The sequence below is a fragment of the Haplochromis burtoni genome, unplaced genomic scaffold, assembly GCF_018398535.1.
Source record: "Haplochromis burtoni strain Fernald_Lab_line unplaced genomic scaffold, NCSU_Asbu1 Contig_10, whole genome shotgun sequence".
Lineage (NCBI taxonomy): Eukaryota > Metazoa > Chordata > Actinopteri > Cichliformes > Cichlidae > Haplochromis > Haplochromis burtoni.
Window position 1 is genome coordinate 3,213,331 of NW_024582371.1, and position 13,292 is coordinate 3,226,622.

General features: G+C 43.4%; 1 protein-coding gene across 2 annotated transcripts in view; it reads left to right on the forward strand.

The window, feature by feature from the left end:
- gabrb2a (gamma-aminobutyric acid type A receptor subunit beta2a) overlaps positions 1-12,803 on the forward strand; it is a 32,922-nt gene extending 20,119 nt beyond the window's left edge. Inside the window, exons 5-10 of one of the 2 annotated variants that reach the window (XM_005921211.3) lie at positions 2,388-2,470; positions 5,996-6,133; positions 6,345-6,497; positions 8,724-8,968; positions 9,438-9,578; positions 10,754-12,803. In XM_005921211.3, coding sequence (XP_005921273.1) covers positions 2,388-2,470; positions 5,996-6,133; positions 6,345-6,497; positions 8,724-8,968; positions 9,438-9,578; positions 10,754-11,110 — 1,117 coding nt within the window. In that variant the 3' untranslated portion in view covers positions 11,111-12,803. The remainder of the gene's footprint in view (positions 1-2,387; positions 2,471-5,995; positions 6,134-6,344; positions 6,498-8,723; positions 8,969-9,437; positions 9,579-10,753) is intronic. The other variant, XM_005921212.3, reaches the window with a different exon arrangement.
- The last annotated feature ends 489 nt before the right edge of the window (positions 12,804-13,292 follow it).

Sequence of the window (13,292 nt, forward strand, 5' to 3'; positions counted from 1 at the left end):
GCAGAAGCAGTTCTTGATCAGCCGTGCGGCGTCTCAGACGAGAAAGCTGTGAGACTTCTGCTGATGATGTAGGTGGGCTATAAATAGGCTGTTATTTTTACCCCTGCCATTTTGGCCTCATTTCTGCTTTTCCCCTGTGTTTCCTCTGTGCCACCGTGATGATTTAGTGATGGCGATGGCGATGATGGTGAGTGATGAGTGCCCGGCTATGCGAGCACAACATCCTGGGAAGTTGTGGCCATAAAAAAGGGGTAAACTAGGACAGAAATGAGCCTCCTGTTTTAATCCCCCAGTGCACCATGGCCTTGCTAACTGGCTCTTACATAAGAGCCCAGAGAGCAAGAAAAAAGGAGGCAGAGACGGAGAGAGCCCGAGTGTGTGAAAGAAGACTGCGAGTCTCTGCAGCTCGAAAAAATGAAATCCCAAACTTGCCAGCTTCGGCCTGAGGGAGCTGAACATCTTATGCAGAATGATTTCAAATAAAGTTTGCTCTTAATTATTAAAGACAAGGCGCTCTTAAAGATGCGTCTGTAGATGTGATGAAGTTAACCGAGAGAAGGCATTGTGATTGTATTTTTTTATTGCCATAGTGTCCCCGCAGCTCCACGGGACCACGTTCTCAATCTCAAAGCAGCAGCGATTTGAAAAATGTGTGAACTAAGAACATTTTTTTGCCCATTTCTATTCATGTTTAAAACATTTACAGGCTTTCAGGAGATGACAATGCACACCAAACAATATACATTTCAGCACTTTGTCATAAATTTTTTTCCCATGGTAGCACTTCCATTATGATTTTATAAATAGTGGAATGACGTAAAGTCTTTGATTTATCAAAATAAGCAAATCCAGACACCACTGCTTGTGTTTTTTAATGGTAAACAACAGATTTTTTTTATTATTTAATATTTGTTGTCCCTGATTTATAAAATTGCATATCCTCCTGAGGCCCAATTTCTGAACAGAGATGTGCAAAGGTGACCCTCATAAGCCCTCAAATAAGGACAGCGGGTTTGTTTTACAGCTTAACGCTGTAAAATGATCATCATGAAGCCTTTTTGTTCATATCACCTCTCTTATAAGGACAGTTTACCTTTCATTTATTTTTGTATTAGTTCAAATTCAGTGATAAGCAGCAAGATTCATTTGTTCCCATACAAACACTGTATTTCACAAAATGGTGAAACTGAAGAAATAAAGAATAAAAGGACATATGAACTAATATATTGATGGAAAGTGCAATTATGAATAAAGACAAATTATGATTGTGCGACACTGAGGGATCCTTGTTGTTGAACTGAATGTCCAATGAATGTAAAGTGTAAATGTAGCATGACTTTTACTGGATGATCTGGCTACTCAGTGGCCTTTTTCATTGCCACGTACGAATGAATGGACCGCTAACACAATAAATCGATGATGTGACCGTAATCAGCTGTGACAAGGAAAACCCGCGGTTATGACAAACACTTCAACCTATACTGGGAATTCTCCCACAGGCTGCTATTATTATTAATGGTCGCGTGACGCCATCATGTTTTATATCAATCAGTGTGTTTGTGTGTGCGTGTGTGTGAGGGGGTTCGTCTTACACGTCTACGCTAGATTTAGCCCCTATAGTTAGATTGTGTGGCTAGTCTCTCTCAGACAGCCTCGGGGGTTTGGTGCGGCCGGGTGCCAGCCCGTCTCAGCTCTGGCCAACTTGTCATCTATAACAGGAAGTGCGTCACCCTGACTGAACCTGTTGGATATGACTGGCCTGTGCTCGACGGCTCTTTTTTTAAGGAGCCCATTGACCAGAGGTTGAACCCTGCTTTTTTTTTTTTTTTTTTTATCTCTTTATGGGATAAAAGTAAAACCAGCATAGTGTCCAAATTCCACACTTTGTTAAGTACAATAATTACTAGCTTTAATAGTTTCCCAATCTTGTCATTAGAATAAAATATGCAGTAAATTTCATAATAAAAGCAGAAAAGAATTTCTCAATAAAAAGACATCATCAGCATCAGCTCACGATTTATGGAGGCTTGAACTGAGGCTGATGTAAAAAGTGTGCTTTAACAAGAAGGAAACCAGACAGAACCAGGCTCCGGGAGCGCGGCCATCTGCCTCGGCCGGTTGGAATGGTTTCTCGGATTTGCCAAACAGCATCTGATTTTGAGTTAATCCTGATCCCCACATTTGATGGCATTTTCCATTTGAACCTATTATTTCCGGAAGAATGGCTTTCATGTCTGGTGCTCTTCAGGTTTGCCAACATCCTGCAGGGATGTTTACATTACTCTGCGCAGTGAAGGTCAAATAAAATGAACCCAGCCTGCTCGTGGCCGCCTCCACCTGTTTCTGCGTTGAATCCTATATTTCTTTATCCCTCTCTGTGTGTGTAGGATCACTACAACCGCAGCCTGCATGATGGACCTGCGCCGCTACCCTCTAGATGAGCAAAACTGCACCCTGGAGATCGAAAGCTGTAAGTACCGTTGTCCCTGACAACCAGCTCTCACACCCACACGAAGACATCGAATTAAAGAGATCCCACGTACGCATGCAGCTCGGAAAACCGTCCTGAAAACAGTCTGCCAGCCCAGTGGCACCGAGGTAGAAAGACAGTTGATAAGACAGGATGTAAAATGCTGAGAAAGGCTGATGAGATATCAAGAGATATGCATCAAGAAGAGGAACATCACTAATGGCTCAGTGACTGATAACATCCAGCCTAATTAATTCAACTGCTACTGCAGTGGCTTCCCAAGGCGAGGAGGAGCCTGATTAGGTCCAGTATTTCAGGAGGGTGCTGATAGTGGATGTTGTGTTCAGCTTTCTCGTGAAGCCGCCTCCATGTTTGTGAAGTACAAAGACTCAGTTTCACGTGGAGTTTGTAATTGTACGTGATCCGGTGCTCTCGAGTCAGGGGAGCGAGGAAAGAGAGGAGGAACGTGAGAGAGAAAGACGAGGTCCTCTGCGTGTATTATCTGGGTCCCCTAGGAGAAGGATTATGGGGCTGGGATGTGGTGTAGGCCCAGTCTTCCCGGGTTTGATCACACTATTGCCAGCAGCGTTAAGCAGCACAAAAACAGCGCGGGTCAGAACCACCCCCCCTCCCCCGCTGCTCCTCTCCCATTATGCTCACCATCTCTCTCCCCATCACCCTCTCTTTCCGTTTCTCATCTCCTTTCTTCGTACGGTCTCATCCTCTTCTTTTTTTTCCCTCCAAGCCTTTTTATCTCTCTCTCCATCACTCATATGCTCTTTTTTTCTCTCCTCCTCTCTCAGGCAGAAATACACACACACACACACACACACACACACACACACACACACACACACACACACACACACACACACACACACACACACACACAGCTCCAGTTTTGATCACCAGGCAGTATCTACTCTCATATGGATTAACTGGCAACGGTTTTAACGTTGGAATCTCTTCATGCCAGAGCATGCTATTTTATTCAGACTAATGAGCCCAGAGAAGTCTCACTCCCCTTGATAAACTCAATGCATTTTTAACAGACACAAGTCTTAAAACCCCAGAAACCCCCGATACATCAGCGACTCACTGCTGCGGCTCAGGCCGCTGGACTCACGTGCTGCACTGAACAAAAAAAAAGAAAGCATTTCTTCCCCTCTAACACCAACTAATACGATCTGTTATGCACATATAAATGCTGACATACAGTATCCATGCACATCTTTGGCTCAGGCACTCTTCATATCAGTCTTGATAGACCAGGTTGAGTGCAGTGATGTAATGCACTAACAGAGACAATGGTCTGGAACGAATGGAGCTACAAACTAACTGAATGTACTGGCCATAAACTGCTCCCTTCATATCGAAAAAAAAACTCCCCTCTACCAAATGACTCAACACCCCGCTGATCCCCCAGCCTGACGTAGCCGATAAGAACTTAACCGAGCTGCACCTCAACAGCAGCATGGTACACTAATTGGGGTAATGCTGTGACGATAACGGTAGAGCTTATTTATCTGCTGGTGTGGAGTTCCAGCATCCACTGCTTTATGCTCTGCAGATGCATTCAGTATTCAGTGCCGTAGTTTGCCCTGGCAAGAAAAGCTTTAATTAAAGAATAAGACTCATTTTAAACAAATATCGGAGAAGTTGGTGCTCCCTCTGCACCAGAGAGCTTCTGTGTTGCACTGATGGACATGCTTCTTCATTACTGTCATCACACACTGTGAGTTTGTTTTGAGTCGATCCCACGTACTTCATCCTGCTGCTGTGAATACTCACCAGAGCACCAAATGTGTTGCAGAACCTTAACAGATGCAGAATTTACTCCTGTTTGAGTAATATTGGCCATGAGCTACAGGACCCAGCTGTTTCGGGGGATTTCTTTTTTTTTCTTTCAAACAAAAACAGCAACAAAAAAAAAGAAGAAGAAAGAAAGAAAATCTGTATTTGTGTGCCATTACCTTAACTGTCAGTGATGCAAGATGTTAAAACCACCCTAGAGACAGAGTTTCTTTCTTCCACAGCAGACACATCGCAGTAGGAAAAGCACAGGTATAAATAATACACCGAATGGTGGCTGTTGAGTTTCCTGACATTGTGCATGCAGGTTCGTGCAGAAGGAAGCCATTGCTGATATTATTAGTAACACCTGAGCTTCTCCAACTATGACAAATCAAAATGTCTGCTGTGAAAAAAAAAGGCCTGTGGGTGAAGCCGGCTGCCCGTCCGACCAATAACAACCGGACGTGACTAACTTCACCTTCAGTGTCAGCGCCATAGCAACAAAGAATTTTGTGTTAATTTTTAAAAATCAAAGCCTCGGACTTTAATTATTCATCACATCTGAATAGGTCACTGCCTCTATTTTGAGCATGCGGCAGTCAAAGTGGAGCTTTGGAGTAGGGAGACGGCCATTCCCTGGGTGAGCACACGACGCCGCTCCGTTGACTGTAGCAGGATAAAGTTCAGACGAGAACATGTTTCTTGGTACATATACATGCTTCACACACAGAGAGTTGAAAATGCTGAGTGTTGATTAATTTTTTATATGCAGATAGGTTCCTTTGTCTCCATTCACGATGTGTGCAGCTATGTAGAAATTAGCTTCCTGCTTTAAAGTGCTGAAAAATAAACACGTTGTCAACCAGATAACTTCTTGCAGTTACACGAATTGTTTCAGGTTGATGGAAACAGGTTATGGAAACAAACCTGCAGTGAACCGGCAGCCACATATTTAGTGAGCGTCCCTCTGTTTCTTGTCCCGGTGACGGAGCTGAGAGACTTCTACTTCCTGCAAGTTCTTGAAATCACCAACAATCACCTCCTTCTTACGCTCATGATTAATTTTGAGTGACAAATGGATAAATGCATGTTTATAGAGATTACGCTTACACAAAGTTTGCCAGCAAATACTCAGAGCACCGCTCAAAGATTTCTGAGGGCTGTAGGTGTTTCTGTAATCTTCCCTGCTGTTTATAACCTTAAAATTTTAAAATGTGACAAGCCCCTAATGCAAAGATGGCCTCTGCAGCAGTGGCTGGCTAAATGGGAGATCTTAAATGTGTGTTAGTTTAATGATCCTCACCCTAACCACAACCATAGAGATTTGTTTCTGCAGTGAGCGCCGCGGGCCTTTTTTCTGGCTTGTGGCTCTTAAAGTCAAATTGCAACACCTCCTTAAATTTTAAACACTTTAAATACTTTAAACCAAAAGTGATTTCATATTTTTAGAGCCCTAAAATGGCACCTTCATTCTATTTTCCAAGAAAGCATAAAATATGTTGTTAAATTTCCTGTTATTTAAAGTTCCTAATCATCTTATGACCCCTCAGATGTAATCAGAGTTGGTGACGGCTGCTGTGGATATTGCCAAGCATTAAGTATAGTTAAGGGCAAAGACAGACAAAACCGCAGACGACTTTTAACATTGCAGCACTTTGCTGTGATATATTATAGAGCATTAATGGATGGTGATAATGTTTCTCTAAGTGTCCTGGCTTTTTTCCCCTGCAGATGGATACACCACAGATGATATTGAGTTTTACTGGCGAGGTGGAGACGGCGCAGTGTCCGGCGTGGACAGGATAGAGCTGCCTCAGTTCTCGATCGTCGACTACAAACTCATCTCCAAGAACGTCGTCTTCTCCACAGGTGCGCAGAAGCTTCACTGGGTTTTGCAGGTTTTAATTAGCATAAGCTGCTGTGTTAACAATTTTTTGGCCTTTTATTTTTAACATAAAATCGACAGTCAGTAGAGAGAGAGTGTATGTGACAGGCTCGCTTGCGTCAAGGAAAATGTACTTGGTGTCACTGAGGAAACTCTATTTCTATCCCACTTCCTCTGCTCCTTTGCCTCCTTCAGGTTCCTACCCCCGCCTGTCCCTCAGCTTTAAACTGAAGAGGAACATTGGTTACTTCATCCTGCAGACATACATGCCTTCCATCCTGATTACCATCCTCTCCTGGGTCTCCTTCTGGATCAACTACGATGCATCGGCTGCCAGAGTGGCCCTGGGTAGGATCGGCTCGCTTCTGCTCAGCGCTGACCCTCAGAAATAACCCAGAGCCAAATGATAGCAGAGCATGAAAAGAGCCATTTAACGTACATTATTATGCTCAGGATTTCTGCATTATTGTGTCTGTGGTGAGCCTGATGTTTTCCCTGTATTTTCTCAGCGTTTACTTTTTTTCCTCATTAGCTCTAAGCACAGTGAGTGATAGCAGTGTGTGATAGGCTGCCTGGCTAAATGTCTGTTGTTCAGAGATGACTATATGCATGAGTCATGCAGAGTGAGAGGCACTGCAGCTCGACCTTGAAGTGTGCTGTCTTTCTCTCATCCTGTCTGTCTTTTGGAGCCTCTCGCTGGCCGGAGATCGCAGCTTATCAGAGCCCGAGCGCAGCTGTATTTGTTTAAATGCACCGTGCACGTTGGAGCTCACGCTCTCACGCCAATGTCAAACTGGCACGTCGGTAGCTTTTGCGTTTTGCGCGTCTCTTTCTTGTCACACACCGTTTGTTTTTTCGGAAGTGGGGACGGCTGGCAGGTCAGAGTCCCAGACGGTGCGTTTAGAGGGTAACGTGATTTAAAGATGTCCCCCCCCCCCTCCCCGCTCTGCTCTCAGCGTCCTAACCAAAAGAGAACAAGTGCAGCCAATGGGGAGACGAGGCTCCGTGCTACAGTGACAGTGCTGGCTGCCGGGTTATTTATAATACGTGTGAATCTGACCAAATGCAGATTGTGCAGGCAGATGACTAATGTATCAAACACAATGTGTACATGTCAGGAAAGCAGGTGAATCGTGCTGTGACTAACAACAGATGTTTACAGTGGCAATGTGGCCCTTTTTTTAAAGCCTACAGTTTGTTCCATCATCATTGGTTGCATGACGGGATGTAAGCTATCGCAGTCTCAGGTGTTTTTTTTAATCCATATGGACTCACATTCTCTCAAATTTGACTGCTTGTGTTCATTAAACACTATACATTGTACAGCATAAGAGCAAATGCACATGTTCCCGAGCACGTATACTTTGGAGATGAGCATCTGAGCTCAGTTAGTTTGATGCTGGGGCAAATTCTAGCGAAGCGAGAAAGACATCTGTGTTCATTCATTATGCACTGCCTCTATAGTAGATCCTCAGTTGTAAGCAGCTTATATAAAATGCAGAGTTATGGCATCAGATGCAGAAAACTGTGCAGTTTGTTGCCTAAAACCAGTGGAATAAAATGGCAGACAGTAGCTATAGTGCACCATAGCCTGCACAGGGAATGACTCACCTATAGACTTGGGCAGAGCAGTGCTTTGGGCCAAACGCTAACATCACCATGTTAAGCTCTGCATGCTAATGTGACCACACTGATGACTAACATCAAATTTAAAGGGTTCATCGTGGTAGTATTAGTATTAAGGTGCTAAATAATCAGGCCTCATCTTATCTTAAAGATCTGATAGTATTGTATCACCCAAATAGAGCACTTTGCTCTCATACTGCTAGTTTACTTGTGGTTTCTAGAGTATTTAAAAGTAGAATGGGAGAAAAGCCGTCAGCTTTCAGGCCCCTCTTCTGTGGAATCAGCTCCCAGTTTGGATTTGTGAGACGGACACTATCACTGCTTTTAAGATTAGGCTTAAAACTTTCCTTTTTTGATAAACATATAGTTCGTGCTGGATCAGGTGACCCTAAATCCTCCCTTAGTTACGCTGCAGTAGGTCTAGGCTGCTTTGGGCTTCCCATGATGCACTTTGTTTCTTGCCTTGCTCACTCATTATGTGTTTATAAACCACTCTGTGTTTTATCATTAGTTAATATTAATCTCTGGCTCTCTTCTACAGTGTGTTTTTTGTCCTGTCTCCCTCCCCCCAACCAGTCGCAGCAGATAGCTGCCCCTCTCTGAGCCTGGTGCTACTGGAGGTTTCTTCCTGTTAAAAGGGAGTTTTTCCTTCCCCCTGTTTCCAAGTGCTTGCTCAAAGGGGGCAGTTTGACTGTTGGGAATTTCTCTGTATTATTGTATGGTCTTTACCTTACAGTATAAAGCACCTCAAGGCAACTCGTAAATAAATAAATAAAATTTGATTTTAAAGCTCTTAAAGCTTTAAATTCTAGACAGAAATCTGGATGAAGCGCAAAAGTGATTATCATTATAACAGTTGAATATTGCGACTAAACTTCACTAACACCTGACACAAAACGTCACATGCGGGGCTTTTGTCTCTGAAACTGTGACTCTGCTGATGTCCAGGGATCACCACGGTGCTGACCATGACCACCATCAACACCCACTTGCGAGAGACGCTCCCCAAGATCCCCTACGTGAAGGCTATTGACATGTACCTGATGGGGTGCTTTGTCTTTGTCTTCCTGGCCCTGCTGGAGTACGCCTTCGTCAACTACATCTTCTTCGGCCAGGGCCCCCAGCGACAGAAGAAGGCAGCCGAGAAAGCAGCCACCGCCAATAACGAGAAGCTGAGACCCGACCCCAACAAGGTACGTGCGCGAGCCGAGCTTCTCCAAAGGTATCCGTGTTGTCAGTTAATGTGCGTGTTTGTTTCTGTGCGAGAAAATTACCTCTTCTCCTTTCAAGGTCAATGTGATGCTGTGATCAATGCTTGATATCCTTTACCAGCACTCTTTACTCCTGCTCTAGCTCTCCATTTCTCACTGGTTTAGCCCTGTGTATCAACTTTATTACTCAGCTAGGATCTGAAAGAGTGAATGCAGAAGCAATGACTGGCTTATACTTTATCTCCATATTTCTGTGTCTCCCAAAGGGCAAGGCGCCTCGGAAAAATCACTGGCTGTGGTGCCAAAGCCTTCTCTTTAAATTTTATTCAGCTGCTAAAGTTAGCAAGAACAACGGCAGCATAAGAAAAAAGAAATCAAACACCCTTTCCTTCTGAGTGTGGCAAGCTACGATTTCCCCATAAGTAACAGTGCTGATTTTGTATGCTTGCAGTGGCTGGTGGGAAATGTAGTTCAGAGAGATGATGCTCTGTATGCCAGAATGAAACAGAGGGAAATTGACGCATATGACTCGATGTGGGATCCCATCTTTGTGGACGATGCCGCATTAGGACTAGGCGAGCAAAGAAATAAGGTACTGGAGGTTTTGAAAGTCAAAACTAACAATGTCATCAATCTGAATCAATCCAGATCAGAGGAAAATGCTGTAGTTTTTTTGTGCATTTCTTTGATTTTTTATAGATTTTTTAAGGCAACCTTGATCATCACTCCCACCATTGTGTTTTTTTCCCTCTCTTGGTTTGCTCTTCATGCATTTTCCTGACAAACATGGCTTAGCAGTTTGATTTCTGCAGGCATTAATTTAATCTTAACTTGGGCTGTACATCTGAATTAATAGGAAATGAGAACAAGAGAAATGAAAACATCAGTAGCTCCTCTTAAGATAATATCATCTAGACCGAAATACTGTATCTCTAAGGTGACTGATTAATCTCTTGAAACTAAGTGAAGCAATTGAAAAGAAAACAAAAGCAAAGAGAAAAAAAAGCATCTCCAGATAAGAGAAAGAAATCATTTGCAGTTTGATGAAAAGCTCCAACTAAGTGGCTTCGCTTTAAACCCCCTAAAAAAAAATCAACAAAATGCATCAGGCTGACATTTACAGCAGGACGGGATTGGATTATTGGGATGTTTTTCCTCAGAAGTCAGGCTATGGATGAAGAAATGTTGATCCGAATTCACTTCCCACAACGTCTTTCCTGACCTGCCCTGAACCTTTTAGCCTCTCCTCCATCTTTGCAAAGTCCTTTACAGTTTCTCTCAACCTTCTCCTGTCACATTTTCCTTTTCCTTTGCTTTTCTCTTTTCTGTTTTTGTTCAGTTTGTCTTGTGAATCGACAGAATTTTAACCACACGCTGGTTGAAATTCTGACATGGCAATGAAGGTTTCTCCATGAGAATTAAGTTTGTGGAGTGCGTTGTGCTTTTCCAGGAGTGTTATCTCATAGTCTTGTGGTTGTATTGTCACTCAGATAATGACGACAGATGATCAATGATTTATTTAGAGCTTTTTTTAAAGTGCTTAAAATCTTTTCTTCACTGTAAGTAACACGATTTTTGACTCATTTGCATTACCCATTCTAGCACCCCATCAGTGTTTTTACACAGTAAACTGCATAATTATCATTACAACTTCAATTATAATTTTGCTAGACGTAGACTGAACGCTCCAAAATTTCCTCCCTGGCAGTAACTTCTCATGGCTGCGCCTGTTTTGTTTTGTTTTGTTTTGTTTGCACCTTCACACAGATGACCCCCGACGACAACATCCTCTTCAGCACCCTGGAGATGAAGAATGAGATGGGCGGCGCCGGGGATCTGTCCCGGGGCCTAGGAGCACCCGGAGACCCCCGCAACACCATGCTGGCCTATGATAGCTCGACGCTGCAGTACCGCAGGGCAGCCATGGCACGCCAGAACTATGGCCACAGCGCCTTGGAGCGCCACGCCCAGAAGAAGTCGCGCCTACGGAGACGGGCTTCCCAGCTCAAGGTGAACATCCCAGACCTGTCTGACGTGAACTCTATTGACAAGTGGTCCAGGATGATCTTCCCCACTGTCTTCTCCTTCTTCAACGTGGTCTACTGGCTTTACTACGTCCATTAAACCGAGCCGGCTCGCGGCAGGCATGTAAAGAAAGAGGGAAGAAGGGGAGGAGGGAAAAAATAAGAGGAGATGAGACAGAGGATGTGTGTGAGAGAGAGAATGTGAGATGAACAGTGCACCGACTTTTTTTAGGTGGTTCGTTTTAGAGAAAATACGGAGATACAAAAGACTTTTAGACGGACTGCAGCAGCACCCAACACTTCAGTCGGCAGTGACTCTTTTAGGATTTGGGAAACACCTTCAAATCGACTGTCAAGCTCTTGAGAAAAGAAGAGAGAGTTTTAAAAAGACAGAAACGGTGCCTGTTCCAGAATTTCAATATATCACTAATATTTGTCATTCGTAGCTTACTCTCTGTGGATCAAATATTTATGCTTGTGTTTGCATATACTTTTAAGGATTTCTTTTGTTTAGTATCTATTTACTTCGTAGCCGAGCTGTCTGCATCCAGGAAAGCTTTATAAATGATTTTAAAGGAGTCATCCTTGGATAGTCTATTTTCCTATAATTATTGTATATCAAAAACATCCTTTAAAAGCATGCTTATGTTTGATTTCATTTGCATCTCACGATGATGATGATGGAGTGCAAAGCATTTTTAGTTGTGCTAGTAGAGGTTGTCCTGTCAGCTAACGTTTGCAGCTTTGGCTTAGCACGACTCACCTGGGTGGATTGTTTTGAGCGGCGCTGGATGGGAACAGGTGGACAGCAGGGGGCGTGCTCTTCTCTGGATGTCTATGTGGGGCTTTCGTGGTGGCAACGCTCAACAGGAAAAGCTTGCTGTGTGCCGAAAGAAGAGTGGACACTGAAGCTTCAGCCAAGTTTCTGTTTTCGCTTTTGCTGATGGAATCGAATCCATTTCACCACGCGTGTTTATTTCTTCTTCTTTTCTTTTTCTCGTTTGTTTTGTTTGACTTAACTTGACTCCCTAAACTTTCCGCCATCACGCAAGGAGCTCGAGAGGCTTGAAACGGCTTCAACGCAACCTAGGCTGCTGTGGGGACTTTGAGCTGAGTTTCATTGCAACCAGACTTGCTGCATAAATATGGCAATCCACAATCCATCATTATCAGTAGAATTGAATGATAGAAGTATGATGCGTTCCATTGTGCTTATAGGTTTCTGTTTTGAAAAAAATGTAGATAAACATAAAGTCATATTTAAAGAAAAAGAGATGATTCATTTTTATAAACCAGTACTCACATTATTGTGTAAATATTACGGATTTATTCTATTTAAATGGGTCTTCGTTGTTGTTTTTGCAGTTGAATTACAGATCAAATGTTCCATTCAGTCGAGAAAATAAAAAGATAACGAAAAAAGAAAAGAGCAATTTAACTGAGGATAAAAAAAAGAAAGAAAAAGAAAACACAATTCACAACTTTGCTGACTCTGTACCTTTTGGGATTTTCTCTCTTTTTTTCTTTTTAATGGACTCTTAAAAGCATCTACTTGCTGAAACTAAAGCACTTCCAGACACCAGTGACTTTTGGGTCAATGTTTTGCTCTCCGGAAACGGCTTAACAAGGACCCCACTATCCAGGCATTGAAGTCAGGCATATTTTGTACAAAGTTTCTGTAAATTCCAATTGTAATATTTCATAATGACTGTAAATATCTTGTGTAATGATTGTCAGCAATTATGAAGATGTATCTAAATTCAATTAAAACTCAATTCAGTCTATCACTTCAACAACAGAGTACATGGGTGGCAGTTTTATGTGTCCTGCATGAATGAGAGCCTGATTACTGACTGTCTGAGCTGCATGGCTGATTGAGTGTCTGCATGAGCGAATGAACAACTGAGCCCAGCACGGGGAATGAGTAGGCATATGAGAGGAGCAAATGTAGGGGGTGAAAAGACAGTCGAGAGTGCTGCAGCTGGGACTATTGGCTGCATAATGGATGGAGTGGAGGAGTTGGAGTGAGAGGCTGTGGCGGTGGTCTAGGCTGGCTGTGATGGGCTTGGCTGGGGTTTGAGCGGGGCTAAGCTTAACCCGGGCCTCGGGGGGGGCATTAACGCAGAGAGCCATAGATATGGAGGCACTCTGCAGACTTGACTGTGGCCCTCTGGCTGAAGCCACGAAGAGAAAGAAAATAAAGGACAAGAAAGAGAACGAGCCATCCATGCAGCCATCCGTGCCACGACCTCTCGCTGCATCCTCCCCCGTCACGCAGCAAA